At 36.9% G+C, this 16981-nt stretch overlaps 2 protein-coding genes across 2 annotated transcripts in view; both read right to left on the bottom strand.

The window, feature by feature from the left end:
• The window catches only part of LOC306869044 (vascular cell adhesion protein 1-like), a 709597-nt gene that overhangs the window by 685427 nt on the left and 7189 nt on the right, over positions 1-16981 (bottom strand). The gene's annotated exons all lie outside the window — the stretch shown is intronic.
• On the bottom strand, positions 4620-16633 carry LOC306861282 (vascular cell adhesion protein 1-like; the record flags this gene model as incomplete). Its single annotated transcript, XM_079403467.1, has 6 exons — positions 4620-4969; positions 10635-10889; positions 10976-11308; positions 15664-15930; positions 16387-16406; positions 16554-16633. The coding sequence occupies 6 exons, from the start codon at positions 16631-16633 to the stop codon at positions 4962-4964; spliced, it is 963 nt and encodes a 320-aa protein (XP_079259593.1). The 3' UTR covers positions 4620-4961.

Below are 16981 nucleotides of genomic sequence, written 5' to 3'. Positions count from 1 at the left end.
ACACACACACACACACACACACATATAATTAAGGTTTTGATCACTTACGTTTAATAATTAACTTTTTATTTTATAAACAAATAAATAAATCAATTAAAATAAATAAATACATTTTGAACTAAGACTTCATATGTTAAATAGCCTATTTAAACAGATTAAATAAAACACATCCTGTTCTTGTTTTCAAACTTTCAATTACAAGTTTGTTGCGAAATGCATCTTAAAAGATAAAAAAAATGGCAACGCAATACAGCTCTGTTTAATGCTAAGTCTATGTTTTTGTTATTAACCATAGATGTTTTGATGAATTCAGTGAGGGTACTTTTTTCTGTGATGGTTTGAATAAATAAAGAAATATTGCCTTAATAATATCATTTACGGGTAGTTTATTCAATTACATAAAGTGCTTTTCAATCTATGAATATATTTAAGTGATTGCATACAATGACCCAAGTTCAGTCATATTCTTTCTTCTTTATATATATTAATTTACAGATTAAATTACATTCGTGTAACTTTAATGTAAAGTTTCACATGTAATGTTTATCTTGTATTAATTCCACATTTCTAACACGAGGCTTCTTTTTGGAGATGGGTATAAACGGAGGTCGGAGCCAGCGGTGCCAGCCGCAGGTGGGTGGGACTTAAGCTGCAAGTGGGCTGTACAAACTAACAGAAGATTTTGATTGGTTTGCTTAATATGTAGGTTGTAGTATCGGTTCACACTCGTGGTGGCGGTAGTGTGCAATTCTTTTGCGATCCGTCAAATAAACGAAGAAGATGACTTTAAGCGGCGGCACGGTGGATGAGTGGAAGAGGTGAGCGTACTTTTTTTGTTTTGTTTTGTTTTGTTTTGTTTTGTTTTGTTTTGTTTTGTAAAAAGTATTACAAGCTGTGAAAAGTGCATTTTCTTGGTGGCTTTTGTACAACGTTTTCTTAATACCACACACAGCTTACACTCTGTAATGTGCCTGACTGAATATATCTTGGTTTATTTCTACATACAACAGAATGGCTCTCCCAAGTTATGGATACCGAAGACCATAAGCAGGTAATGTAATTGCATGGCATTGTAATTCTGGTAACACTTTCTATAAAGCCCATATTTATAATACATTATAAGGGTATTTTTAAGGCATTATAATGAATGCATAATACATTATTTAAAAAAAAACAACAACATGTTATATCATCTTGTGAATATAAGAACAGTTTTAAATGATTAGTTTAGTATTATATTAGTATTAGTATTATAATATTTACTTATTAGTGGTTATAGCTTTTAAGAGTATGATGATTTATAACACACACTGACAGTGAACAGATTGCATCCACTTAAGTTACAATGGATTATATTTCTCATAGTTATAATGTATTATAAGTCTCATATCTTGCCACCTTTCTTATGCTATTTTACCTAAAGCTATCAATGACCACTTATAGGTATAGTAATAATAATAGTATTTTTTTCTCTCTCAAAAAGCCATAAGATCAGATATCAGATTGCTTTTAACTATTTCTATTTTAATATCAGTTTGATTATTTTGATGGTACCTTTTAGACAGCTGTTTAGTAACTCTGCAACTGTAGTAGTATGTTGTCTGCTAAATATATGCTAACACTTTATTTTGATGGTTCCCCAACAGACAAACTGACTATATAAGCAACTTTATGAGTACGTCAACATTCTACCAACCCTAACTTTAACCTAAACCTACTAATACTAGTTGACATGAGAGTTGCAAAGTTGCTTCTAGTCAATAGACAAAGGGGACATCAAAATAAAATGTAACCTAACATATAAACATTGCTTCTTTTTTTTTTTTCAGTTGAAATTATTAACTAGCTCACATAAAAATTAATATTAGCCTCACAGGGAACAAATAACACTTCACACCTGACCACTTACAAGATGTACTGTAGTAAGATACTGTGCAGATCTTAAATAATGTCAAGATATATAGTCCATTATCAGTGTAAAAGTAGATTTAATATAGTGTTCATTGTGTTATAAATAATTATAATCTTAAAAGTTATATGTACAAATGTGTAAGCATTATAATGTATTCAAATTGACAATATGACATATAAGGTTGTTTATAGTGCATTATGCATTCATTATAATGCTTTAAGAATACCCTTATAATGTATTATAAATATGGGCTTCATAAAAAGTGTTACCGTAATTTTTTTTTTTTAATTTTGGACTGCACTGATTTATAAAGTGTAAATGTCTTAAAAGTTTGTAAATAGATACCTGTTTTTATACAGTCTATGATAGATACACTGTAAAAAGTGAACAGTTGGATCAACTTAAAAACTTTTTTTTTAAATACTTAAATTGGTAACAAATAAATAGCAAATAAAGGTAATAAATTAAAATTAATACATTAAAAAAAAGTTGATCCAAGTGTTCACTTTTTACAGTGTAATTTTCTAAATAATAAGGTACATTTTCAAAAGTATTAGAACACATCTCCTAACCTCCTAATCCACAATGTAATATATTTAAAACATAGTTTAAATAACCTTTTTTTATTTAATACTAATAATAATCAATAATCAGTTTTGTGTACATTAATGGTGAATAAACTATCATTTTATCTAGTGGTTTTTAAAAGGAATGCTTAATATAAAAATAGTAATAAAGACTAATTTTCTTGGCCTAATGTCGTCACTTAAAATTTCTGGACACCATTAACTTGCATAGCATAGACCTACAGAGCTGAGAAATTATTCTTGAAATGTTTGTACATGTTCAACAAGAGAATAAAGTCATGCATATCTTGGATGGCAGGGGAGAATGTTTTAAATTCGGTTTAACCCTAATGCTCATTGTGCTTCTTGTGTACCCACCAGGTTATGTTGGGAAGGACAAGCGAGGCGAGCTCCGTGGAATTTACTCCGAAGCAATGCATCCTGGATTGTGCAGTGTCCACTGCATGCAAGTCTATTGTGCTGAATGAATAATTGTACATGATTTGAGTCATCAGAAATAAAATAATTTACCCACCCCGAGATTTCAGATTAATACATTGATTTGTGTAACATGTTCTGAAGATCATTAGTCTGTCATGTGTTGTAATTTGATTGTAAAAAAATATGAAAAATAAAAATGTGCAGTACAGGCAAATGGTAACTACATTTTCTTAACAGTACTCAACATTTTCTTTATGTATCACACATTTACCTCCAAAGTGCAATTGCATCTCACTTTAATGTTCCTTAAAAGGCTACTGTAGAAGAATTGTAGAAGTAAAATGTAATAACCAGAAATATGCTTAAATTACTACAGTTAAAGGACTTAAAATGACATCATCACGAAGCATGGCAAAAGGTGTAAAGACATGATTTCAATTTTGACAGTGAATGGTATTGAATACAAATAATAATGACAAAACTAAGAATAAGACTTAATTTCATTGTTAACAGTGAAATTGGACAAACACAATGACAAAACTATGAATTTCAGTTTAAACTACTATGAAAATGTGTTATATTTATGTCATTCTAAACTACCATGAAATCCTTTCTACTTGCGGCATAAGCTCCTCCCACTTGCTATTCCCAAACTCCTCCCACTTGCTGTTCTTAGCGTAAGCTCCTCCCACTTGCTGTTCTCAAACTCCTCCTACTTGCTGTTCTTGGCGTAAGCTCCTCCCACTTGCAGGTCTCCGGGCTGCAGCTATCACTACATGGTCTTTTTGACCTCATCAAGAAACTTGAGATTTGCGTTGATAAAGGGATGCTAAAAAGTCACTAGAGGGAGCAATTCGACAAACAAACACTCACTCAAGAAAAGTCCAGCAAGTGGCGAGATGATACACACTTAAGAAATTCACGAAGAAGAGATGTGGGAAGTAAAAAAAAAAAAAAACATCAATCATCCTTACAACATAATATCTCACATATTCCCCTGAGAAATTATACATGTCTTTATATGTCACAGCTGCTTTGGAGTTTTCATACTTACAGTAGCCTGTATACGACTGTGTGTTATTCAAGACATTTTTAAGTTAACCACAGTCCTTAATTTAGCCTAATCATAAATCCAAACAAGAATCTTGAGGGAACACGTATGCCTATAAAATGCAAATTGTCTACTGGTTTTAGAAAAACTGAACTCCAAGGATGCAATTTCAAATGAATTGTCCTCGATCCTCTTCCTTAAAAGCAAAATGTTTCTCTTTTAAGTTACTTCCTAATATTCTTAAGTATTTATACAGCCATTGTTTGATCTTAGGTTTCTCAATCAAGTTTCCGCCATTTGTTTGCAAACTCCTGCATTATAAAATCAAACGCCAGGTTTACACAACTAGACTAGACATGATTGCAAAGGAGTCTGTAAATCATATTGATACACATCTACATGTCATAACTGTCCAGGATTAATTGCTGAGTGCTAAAGTAATTAACAAAAATTAACATAAAAAGCTCAATTTCTCCAAATCTGTTCCAATTAAAGTAACAAACTCAACTACATCTTGGATGGCCTGAGGGTGAGTGCATATTATATTCCTTTAATTACATGTTCCAAATTACATAATAATATCAACAATCGTGAACCCCAAACAGCAGTCTTAAAGAGCATTAAATTAAACAAACATGCTTTATCTTTTGTACTGTATTCATAACTTTTATTATTATTATTGGGTGAGTAAATATCTACAAAACCATTCAAATATCAGAGCCATCACAGTGTGTGTCATGGAACATACAAATGATCTGCTAAAATTATCTTACACAAAATATTAATAAAGCTTACTAGGATAGATTTGACACATATGTAGGTTTGACTCTCTTATTAAACAAATCGTAATCACCCTGAAAAGAGAGTCCCCTAAAAATACATCTAAAATGTAACAAAGAGCCAAGCTAGATTTTGATCTCCGATGTCCAGAAAGTCCTGAGCGTACCATCTAGAACTACATGTCTTCGGTTCGTTCTCGAGGTCTCTGGACTTAAACACCTGTAAAACACACACATTAATGGTGAATTGCAGATTAGCATTATAAAAATGTGCATAAAACATCTGGTCGTCTGCTGTCTTGAGATTGCTTAGCAGGACGCAAAAACAAACATTTCAAAACTCATTTACGTAGATCTGTGAAAATAAGACAGGTTTTGTACACAAACAGGAGAATCAGAATCAGAATCAGAATGAGCTTTATTGGCCAAGTATGTTTACACATACAAGGAATTTGTTATAGTGACAGAAGCTCCACAGTGCAACAGAAAGACAGTAACAGGACAGGACACAGATAATGAAACAAAATAACAGGAAATAGCCAATAACCAATGTACAAAGCAGCAAAAAATAAAAAATACACAATATATAATATAGGCGACTATGTATGTACAGGTCAAGTATGTGCAAATTAGAAAAATAAAATAAGTGAGTGTGGTGAATGGATAATGTATTAGTTGTGTGTTCTACGTTTATTTATTGAGTGTTCATGAGATGTATTGACTGAGGGAAGAAACTGTTCCTGTGTCTGGTCGTTCTGGTGCTCAGAGCTCTGTAGCGTCGACCAGATGGTAAAAGTTCAAAGAGGTTGTGTGCTGGATGTGAGGGGTCCAGAGTGATTTTACCAGCCCCTTTGCTCACTCTGGATAAGTACAGTTCTTGGAGACTGGGGAGGGTTGTACCAATGATTCGCTCAGCAGTCCGGACTACCCTCTGTAGTCTTCTGAGGTCAGATTTGGTAGCTGAGCTGAACAGACAGTTGAAGTGCAGAGGATGGATTCAATGATGGCAGAGTAGAACTGTTTCAGTAAGTCCTGTGGCAGGTTGAACTTCCTCAGCTGGCGAAGAAAGTACAACCTCTGCTGGGCCTTCCTGACAATGGAGTCAATGTGAATATCCCACTTCAGGTCCTGAGAGATGGTGGTGCCCAGGAATCTGAATGACTCCACTGCAGTCACAGTGCTGTTCATGATGGTGAGTGGGGGGAGAGCAGTGGGGTTTCTCCTGAAGTCCACGATCATCTCCACAGTTTTGAGCGTGTTAAGCTCCAGGTTGTTGAGACTGCACCAGACAGCCAGCTCCTTAACCTCCTGTCTGTAAGCAGACTCGTCACCGTCCTGGATGAGGCCGATCAGTGTGGTGTCGTCTGCGAACTTCAGGAGCTTGACAGAGGGGTCTTTAGATGTGCAGTCGTTGGTGTAGAGGGAGAAGAGCAGTGGGGAGAGTACGCAGCCCTGAGGAGCTCCAGTGCTGATGGTTCGAGTGCTGGATGTGAATTTGCCAAGCTTTACTAACTGCTGTCTGTCTGTCAGGAAGCTGTTGATCCACTGACAGACGGAGGTGGGGACGGAGAGCTGAGTTAGTTTATTTTGAAGGGTTTCCGGGATAATGGTGTTAAAAGCAGAGCTGAAGTCCACAAACAGGATCCTCACATAAGTCCCTGGTCTGTCCAGATGCTGCAGGATGAAGTGCAGTCCCATGTTGACTGCATCATCCACAGACCTGTTTGCTCTGTAGGCAAACTGCAGGGGGTCCAGTAAGGGTCCAGTGATGTCCTTCAGATGAGCCAGAACCAGTCTTTCGAATGATTTCATGGCTACAGACGTTAGGGCCACAGGTCTGTAGTCATTAAGTCCAGTAATTTTGTGTTTCTTTGGGACGGGGATGATGGTGGAGCGTTTGAAGCATGAGGGGACTTCACACAGCTCCAGTGATCTGTTGAAGATCTGTGTGAAGATGGGGGCCAGCTGCTCAGCACAGATTTTTAGGCAGGCTGGTGACACACCATCTGGACCAGGTGCTTTCCTTCTTTTGTTCTTCCTGAAGACCTGGCACACATCGTCTTCGCTGATTTGAATTGTAGGTGTGGGGGAGAGAGGGGTTGCTGGAGGTGTGAATGGTTGTGTGGAGGGGTGTTCTGGGCGGGTGTGGGGTGATCGTTCAAAATGACAAAAGAACTTGTTTAAGTCGTCTGCCAGGTGTTGATTCTCCAGAGTGCTGGGGGGTGGTGTTTTGTAGCTGGTGATGTCCTTCAATCCTAACCACACTGAAGCCGGATCACTGGAAGAGAATTTGTTCCTGAGCTTGTCAGAATAATTCCTCTTTGCCACTCTGATCTCCTTTTCCAGTGTGTATTTAGCCTGTTTGTACAATACTTTATCTCCCTTTCTGTGAGCATCTTCTTTGGCCTGACGGAGCTGTCTGAGTTTGGCAGTGAACCATGGTTTGTCATTGTTGTAGAATAGATGAGTCCTGGTAGGAATGCACATGTCCTCACAGAAACTGATATAAGATGTTACAGTCTCTGTGAGCTCGTCCAGGTCATTTGCCGCAGTTTCAAAAACAGTCCAATCAGTCAGGTCGAAACAGGCTTGTAAATCCTGCTCTGTTTCGTTAGTCCATCTTTTAACAGATCTTAATACAGGCTTCGCAGACTTAAGTTTCTGCCTGTAGGATGGAATAAGATGAACCAAACAGTGATCAGAGTCCTAAAGCTGCTCGTGGAACCGAGTGATATGCGTCCTTTATCGTTGTGTAACAGTGATCCAATATATTACTGTCTCTGGTGGGACATGTAACATGCTGTATGTATTTTGGCAGTTCACGGGAGAGATTTGCTTTATTAAAGTCCCCGAGAATGATTAAAACAGAGTCCGGGTGTTGTTGTTCACTCTCTGTGATCAGATCAGCGAATTTCTGTAAAGCTGTGCTCACGTGCGCTTGTGGTGGAATGTAAACACTCACGAGAATGAACGAGCAGAACTCCCGCGGCGAATAGAACGGCTTGCAGTTAATGAAGAGCGTTTCTAGATCTGAACAGCACATCTTCTTTAACACAGTTACATCTGTACACCACCTCTCATTGACGTAAAAGCATGTCCCGCCGCCGCGCGATTTCCCCGTTGATTCTGTGTCCCGATCTGCTCTGATCAGCTGGTAATTAGGCAGATGAATCGCGCTGTCCGGTATGTCGCCATTCAACCAGGTTTCCGTGAAACACAGAGCAGCAGAGTTAGAAAAGTCCTTGTTTGTCCGGGAGAGCAGAAGGAGTTCGTCCGTTTTGTTGGGTAGAGAGCGGAGATTCGCCAGATGGATGCTAGGTAACGCCGTTCTAAATCCGCTCTGACGAAGTTTCACGAGCGCGCCGGCTCTCTTTCCCCGTCTGCACCTCCTGTAGCGTTTGACCAGAGCTACGGCTCCGCCAACTACAATGTCCAGCAAAACGTCCGAAAAATCAAAAACCGGTAGAAGATTTTGTGGTGTGCTCTGCCGAATGTTCAGCAGATCATCCCTGGTAAAGCTGATCTTATTTGAAAAACAAAAAACAGGAAAAACAAACAAAAACAATACAAACACTGAGGAGCAACGCACAATAGCTGCCATCAGCGGCGCCAGGAGGATCTTTTCATTAACTTTTCATGTAATTAAAAACCAATGCTATGTGATTCTTTTCCATGTAGACCCATGAAGCATGATAAAAAGCATGCAGGACAGAGGAGATTATCTTGTGACAGAGGAGCACTTACAGGAAATCTTACAGGAGACATCACAGCAGCACTAACTTCTGTTACGATTATCATGATTTTTTTCTCTCTTTATTCACTGGGAAGCCAAAGAACAGCTTTTCCAAAAACTTTACACACTTCATTCAAAACTCATATAGTTTAGCTTTATCCACTAAACACAAAAGCAGATATTTTGAAAAATGTTCCAGCTGCTGTTTTCCTTGCAGTGAAAAAGGAATGCATGTTAGTCTATTTCTTTAATGTTTTTTTTAAGCTTTGTGTGAAGATAAGACTTTGTTGTTGCATATATATAAAGGAGAAGAGAGGTGGGGTTCTAATCACACATTTCTACTGACGAAGAAGCAAAAGAAGAACTGAAAAGAAGAACCACAAGGAACTATAGAACTCATGAACCAAGAACATAGGAAACACGAGGGTTATATAAGGGTTAAATGGGACAGTGAACACTTGGGGAGACAATCAGGGCTAAACAATCAATAACAAAACTACAGAGAGGCAACAAAACCAGAACAGGGAACAGGAAACCAATTTCCAAACAAGTACAAACACAACACAAGGAAAGTATATCACAGTGGCCCGCGTGAATGCCACTGACACTTGTGAAAAGAAGTGCTTTAAGAAAAAGTGCACTTTGTGATACTATTGTATTAAAAGTTTTACTAGTATTATCTTTGAATAATTGTGTGGTGATATAAAAAGTACACTTAATTTTATAATATTATAATATTAACTGTAATGTTTCTTCAGTATTACACTTAAAGCTAATACATTTTAAATACTGTATACTAAATTACAACTTCATTTCAAATGTGTCCTTACACTTACATTTAAATACATGACATTCAAGTTGGCATTAAAGTATATCCATATTTCAAAGACAACAGAAGCAACTGTGAAATTACATATAAAAATGCACTTATGTCCTACATAAGAGAGCCAAAAAACACTCTAAAGTTCAGCTAATTTTAGTTAATATATATAATATAATACATTTTCATTTAATTGCAATTAACATGCAATGGAGAAGTGTTTGAAAACATGATTATTATTTATGTAATTAGTATTCTTTTTAAACCTGCAAAAGTGTACTTCTTGTTCATAAAGTTTGTATGCTATCTGTTGAAACAAAATGTGTGGAATATCTTATCTTTTGGGAGTATCCGTTTTTGGGAGTATCTGCACGCTGAGGGGATCGACTCAGTGAATGGTACTGCGATTCTACACTGGCCAAAAAAAATAAATAGTTTTAGGGCTTCGGAAGCTTGGGGCAGTGCATGAATAAAGTATGTGGTTATTGTAAAAGATTACTTTTTTCTGTTATTTTGTCAATTACCTATTTTGACGTTTGTAGCTGTTGAGGTCTGTGTGCATCTTTTGCTTTTTAAAAGGCTTTACTCTTCAAAGCCAAATATTTTAGGCTTCACTTCATTTTAACTATGTGTAAAACTAAAGTACTGACAACTAAAAACTTCTTGTGTTACTAAATGATAATTAGCTAAACAATGAATCAACAATTAAAAACTGGCTAGGCAAACAAGTATTAGCGGGGACTGATATTAAAGGGATAGTTCATCCAAAAATGAAAATTCTGTCATTAATTGCTCATACCTCATGACGTATAAACCTGTAAGACCTTCGTTCATCTTCGGAACACAAATTAAGATATTCTTGATGAATTCTGAGAGCTCTCTAACCCTCCATAGACAGCAATGTAATTACCACGGTCAAGGCTCAGAAACGTAGCAAGGAGATCGTTAAAATAATCCGTGTGTCATCAGGGGTTCAACCGTAATTTTGCAAAGCTACAAGAATACTTTTTGTACGCAAAGAAAACAGAAATAACAACTTTATTCAACAATTCGTCTCCTCTGCGTCACCCTAGCACTATTTTGGAGATTATCCACTGAGCTACGTATCCGCGTGGTGCATCAAAAATATCTTAATTTGTGTTCTGAAGATGAACGAAGGTCTTACAAGTTTAGAACGACACAAGGGTGAGTAATTAATGACAGAATTTAAATATTTGGGTGAACTATCCCTTTAAGAGAGAACTCAAGTAACTAAGTACATCATGTTGCCTTGATTCAAAAGACAAAGGAAATACATTAATATTTACATTTCTAGTGTTTTATTGCTGTCACCTTTGGATTTGTGCTTGATGACAAACTGTTTGCTCTTTTTCCCCAGGATATTGGATGCAGTGCATGTATATACCCCTGGGCTCAATGATGCAGCTCTCAAAACAGGCTGATAATCAGCCTTCTCCTGAAGGTTTGAGGAGGTCCAGACATACACAGGAGGTGGGTTACCCTCTGCAGTACAATCAAGCAGCACCGTTTCACTATCCTCACTGATGTCCAATATCTCTTCTTCTGGACTGCGGAAGTCCGGCGGGTCTGGTGAAAAATAATTAACAAAGATTTAACATTAATAGCTATACAATGTCTTCACTATTGGGTATTGCTGTTTGTTATTTACCTACATTGAACTGCAATGTTGAGAACTTCAGACTGAACTGTTGGAGGAGGTTGAGGTCCTTCTGCTCCCAGTTCCAGCTGTGCTTCACACCTGTATTGAGCTCCATTATCAGCTCTGTTTGGGACAATCAGCAAGGTGGAGGACACCTGGACCGGTGTTGCAGGAGATAACTCTGAGAACGAGTGGTTGTAAACCTCAGTTTTTCCTCTGTACCATCGTAAAACAAGGTACTGGACAGGTGCGACATTCTGCACCTCACACTGTAGCTGGTACTCTCTTCCTTCCACCACTGGACTGCTGTGATTCACTAAACTTATGGACACACTGTCTGGTTTCTCTGTATGAAGGCAATTGCAAATGAGTAATGACAACATTTTCATTTTTGAATGATTGACTCCTTTTAATGGATTGAGCTGGCCATTTGAAGCTAGACGCAACTGGTCTACACTAGGGATGTAACGATTACCGGTTTGACCATAAATCATGATAAAATTCCCCACGGTTAGTATTACCGTTTCATATTTTAATTATCATTAAAACCGTATTCGATTACCACGATCTGAACAACTCACGATAAATAAATATTGTCCAGCATAAAGCAGAGTGTAACGGTGTCACGAGCGCACGGCAGCAGTGTATTTTCATTCTGAGTGAAAACAGGGCGGAAAAACTGGGAGGTTTTAAAAGAGTGCTGAGGGAATTATACAAATGAATATATCAGTGAATTAATTATATGAATGTACCTCTGAAGGATCTGACTGTCTTCAGAAACGATTCGATGGCATTTTGTTTTCATCTCAGCTCCATGTCATACCTAAAGGAAGTGTTCTTAAACACAATACTGCTTTGTTCGCGGAGTTCACGGGAATCAGCTGTAATTCAGCTTTTCCATAGGACCATTTCAACGGATATTCGGCGGTATAAGGAAGTGACGTCTTTGTTCCTCGGACGTTTCCGGTTAGCGTTTGAGCGCATTCAAAACAATAGCGGCAGGCGCTTGATGCACAGTGGGATTGCGATTAATTTATTTAATCCTGCTGTTTAAAATGTAGAAATTAAAACTAGATCCTTGTTGCTCGGTGGTTGGGTGATCCCTCTGGGCTGGAACTAACATTAATTTATAAATAATCGGAAATTAAAGGGTTTAACTTAGATTTCCGAGAAACGCGCCTGGATTGCAGCAGTGAAGCGAGAAGCAGAATAGCCAACTAGCAATAGGATATAATGTACAGCACATTTCGATTCAGGTAAGGACAAGTTCTTGTTTTTTTTTCATTTGATTAGTTGTATTTATTTACGTTAACTCTTCAAGTATGATGCAGCATTGTGTTTTCGTCATTGTTTACATATGCGCCTAGCGTTTTGATTCTTTTTAGTGAAAAGGGTCAAGCTTTTATTTCCGTTTTGTTGCAAGCGTTATGTGGGCTATAATTAAATATGAGTTCTCATTAGTTGTCTAGCTATCTTGTCAGCAGATAAATGCAGTGAGTAACTGCAAATGTATTCTCTAAACTTGAATGTTGAATAGTGAAACGGTTAACTGCAGTAGTTTACAAAAGCTAACGGTAAACATTTTTCATCACTTATGCTTGTCTAATGTTAAGTCCAACATGTACTGATGTATTAAACAATAATAGTATTATTTGTAAATACTGTGTATTAAATAAAATAATTGTTTTTCTACTTTTGTCTTTAGGAAAGCCATCATCTGTAATGTAAGACACATAAGACAGTGAGTGCTACAGGGAGACGGGACAGTGCAAAACCACATGAGACCATATGAACACCCAGATGTGTTTGAGAACTTGAGGATGAAATGCAATGTAGTACTCAAAGCTGCTCATAGCCAGCCTGCTGCTTTTGGTATTGATCACATGTTAATAAATATGCTGGAAACAGTCTCTGTCTTTTGTTTATATGCAGTACTGGTCAAATGTCTGGACACATTACTATTTTTTAAAATGTTTTTGAAAGAAGTCTCTTTGAAAGTCGATGCTCATCAAGCCTCCATTTATTTGATCAAAAATACAGACAAAATCAGTAATATTGTGAAATATTACCATTTAAAATAATGGTTTTCTGTTTTAATATTCTTTATATTTATTTCTGTGATGCAAAGCTGAATTTTCATCAGCCTTTACTCCAGTCTTAAGTGTCACATGATCCTTCAGAGATCATTCTAATGTGCTGATTTGATATTTGGTTATTGTCAGTGTTGGAAACAATTGTGCTGCTTAATATTTTTTTCTAGAATCTGATACTTTATACAGGACTGATTGATTGAATCCTGACAGGAATTTTCAAAATAGAAATCTTTCCTAACAGTATGTCTTTACCTATCACTTAAAAATAATAATAATAATTTAATATCCTTGCTGAATAAATGTATTCATATTCTTTAAAAAAAATAAAAATAAAAATACTGACCCCACACTTTTGAACAGTAGTGCATGTTTTTACAAAACATTTCTATTATAAGTAAATGCTGTTCTTTTATTCAAAGAATACTAAAATTATCTCTGTTTATAAATAAATATTAAGCAGCACAACTTTTTCCAACACTGATAATAAATCAACATATTAGAATGACTTCTGAAGGATCATGTGACACTGATAACTGGAGTAATGATGCTGAAAATTCAGCTTTGCATCACAGAAATAAATTATATTTTAAAGCATATTAAAATAGAAAACCATTATTTTAAATTGCAATATTTCAAAATATTACTGTTTTTGTCTGTATTTTTGATCAATTAATTGCAGGCTTAATGAGCATAGGAGACTTATTTCAAAAACAGTTAAAAAAATAGTAATAGTGGCCACACTTTTTACCTGTATGTGTGTTTACAGTAAATGTGCATAAAAACATACATACCCACATATATACTGTATGTAGTGTGTGTGCATTTATTAATATGCATGTAGGTTATACTTTTATCTAAAAAACAAAACAACAACAAAAACAGGTTTATGTAAAACACGGTAGCCAGCATTGAATTGCATTCATCTTGTTTATTTGTGACCACATGATGGCTCAGATTGAGCATTCAAATGCTTTCTAGCACTGTTCCACAGCAACAAACTTGACCAAACTAAGCACACATTATAAAACGAATGAAATCAGTAATAATGGCATGAAGTGATTAGCTTACTAGCATTCATTTAGTGCTGTAATAAACATGCATGTTCTGTAAAGCTGCAGTGAAACGGTATGTATTGTGAAAAGCGCTGTGCAAATAAATATGAATATTTGCGTAGACATACAGACTGACCCAGCAATGCAAGTGAAATGTCCACTAAAACCTCCCCGGACATCTTAGCACAAACCATGATAAGTTCGTAAGTAACACTGTTTGTCTTGCTTCGGTTTAACCGAACATAAGGTTGATGTCATCCATTGTACAAACAAATGATCCCAACTTTTCCGCTGAGGAGTTAATTGTAAGCATAGTATGCGATACATTTACCGCCATCTCGTGTACACGCACACAGCATCAATCAGAGCCGCTTTGAGCCGTCCGGAAGACTTTTTAATGTTCTTTGTTAGTTATGCACCTCAGTCATATTTAAAGGGTAATTCTATTTTTTTTTCAAATACCTAACTTGCATTTTCGCTAGATTTAAAAAGTACGCGCTGTAGGTTTTTATAGATCTGAGATTTAAAAATGGCGCTACCGGAAATGCTTCAGGACCAGACATGCGCAGAAGCGTTCAAACGCCTTTGTTATTGTTTACATCCTTGAAATGGTCTATAAAGCGCCACCTGCTGTCAGAGAGTGGATTTACAGACACTTATTTACATTCAGCCTGTGTGCAGTTTCTGTGGCCAAAAAACGGACCAAATTTGCATGACCTGCTGTAAATTTTAACCGGTTGATGAAAAACAAGCTTATGTGGATTCTACACATTTAAACAATTCAGATAAGCTATATAGAATTATTTATGGAGCAGATAAGTGGATAGAGAGTTGGACTTGTAACCTGAAGGTTGTGGGTTTGAGTCTTGGGTCCGGCAGGGATTGTAGGTGGGGGGAGTGAATAACCAACACTCTCTCCACCCTCAATACCACGACTGTGAGACCCTTGAGCAAGGCACTGAACCCCCAACTGCTCCCCGGGCACCGCAGCATTGGCTGCCCACTGCTCCGGGTGTATGTTCACTACTGTGTGTACACTTGGATGGGTTAAATGCAGAGCACAAATTCCGAGTATGGGTCACCATACTTGGCCACACACCACTTCCCCCCTCCCCTTCCCTTATTAATCAATTAACATTTTGACTTAACTCTTTTCTTTAAAGGCTGAAATGTGAGGTTTACCTTTATATGAAACTTTTTCAAAGCTTTATTTGAACATTTACATTATTTATTTGAACATGCTATTAAACTGGTGTCAGTCAAATTGTCATTTAAAATCCAGACCTCATTGGTAATGTTATTGTTTTAGTGATTATGCAAACAAAAAGTAATTTTATTTGCTGCTTGTTGATTTTTAAGTATAAAACTTGGTGAAGTGATTTATGGATCGGTACTTTTTGAACATCTCCAGCACATTTTAACAATACCGTGATAGTACTGATAACCGTGATAATTTTGGTCACTATAATCGTGATGAGAAATTTTCACACCGTTACATCCCTAGTCTACACTGATATTTTTTTTTTTCTTAAGATAATTTTTAATACTGTACTTACTGTATAGAACAAGGTTGAGTTTTTCCTCACACTGTCTGGGTGCAGTGAAAAAAACACCATAGCAGATTGGCTCCTCAATCCAGTCAGTCAAACTGTCCACCCGCCACTGAACGCTGAGGTCATTCTGAGTGTGCGATGCGGCAATGACCGATTCCCATCCCAGTACGCGGACTGGACGAGAGGCCACACAGCTGACCGACACCGGATCCCCAAATTTCACCACTACTCTGGAGGGAGATATCTCTAGCGAGCAACTGTCAGCTGACACTGAAGGAGGTGTGAATCAGAATCATCAATATCACAAAATGCTGGGTTGTTTCAAACCAACTTTGGGTCAAATATGGATTAGCCCAGCTTTTGGGTTAAATATTTGCATTCACTTTTTAACCCAAAAAGTTGGGTTAGTCCATATTTGACCCAAAGTTCGGTTGAAACAACCCAACATTTTTTAAATGTAATATGCCATATATAGACAATCTAAATGCAATTTGAAAACAATTATTGTGCATAAGCCAAAGTTTCTTTCTTCTAAGAAATACTTAATGACCAATGTAAAAACGTTTTGAATGCACTTTACAAACTTCCAGAAACATTACATTAAGTTCAGTTGGTTTTCATGGGTAGTTGGTAAGTGTAACCAGATATGCACCTCATAATTGTTTACTCTCAACTTAACCTGACATATTACTAAACTAGCGTTACTTTCACAGAGAAACATCTTACCTATTCCGATAATGGACAGACTGAGAAAGCAAAAGAGATTGTTTTTCATTTTGATGAAAATGGTTGAAATCTGCAATAGTCCACACACAGAGGCGAGAGGAATTCCGACCCGGTCTTGCTTGGCAACTAAAAACAGTGAACAGTGACAGCCAACAAAAGCCTTGTACTGAAGGGCCTGGAGGGGGATTGAAGTAGTGGGCCTCATTACAATCAGCTCTCCCTCTGCTCGCACCTCAGTGTTTCTCATCCTCTCCTATGTATCTTTTTTATATCACATTTGAGTCTAGTGTACTGAAGCATTACCACGTTAGAATGTCTCTTTAATGTTATAATCGTAATTGTCTTTCAACTTGTAGTTGCTAATTGCAATAAATAGTTAAATGGCTCTTGTTTATTGTTTTTGTGGATCACAGCATACATCACACATAAACTATATTGTGACCGATACATACATTTAATTTTCATTATTTCTGCTGATGTCATTGTTTTCGCATACCATCTCGTTAATTTTTAAACGAGCTTATATGAGTTAAGAGCTACTGAGTTCCAGCTAGCTGTCTTAAAATGCTTCACTGCAGAGAGGTTGCTATGCCAA

This window comes from Barbus barbus (assembly GCF_936440315.1).
Source record: "Barbus barbus genome assembly, chromosome: 4".
Taxonomy (NCBI): Eukaryota; Metazoa; Chordata; class Actinopteri; order Cypriniformes; family Cyprinidae; genus Barbus; species Barbus barbus.
The sequence above is the reverse complement of the archived record's forward strand: the minus strand, read 5'-3'. Positions and strand labels throughout refer to the sequence as shown.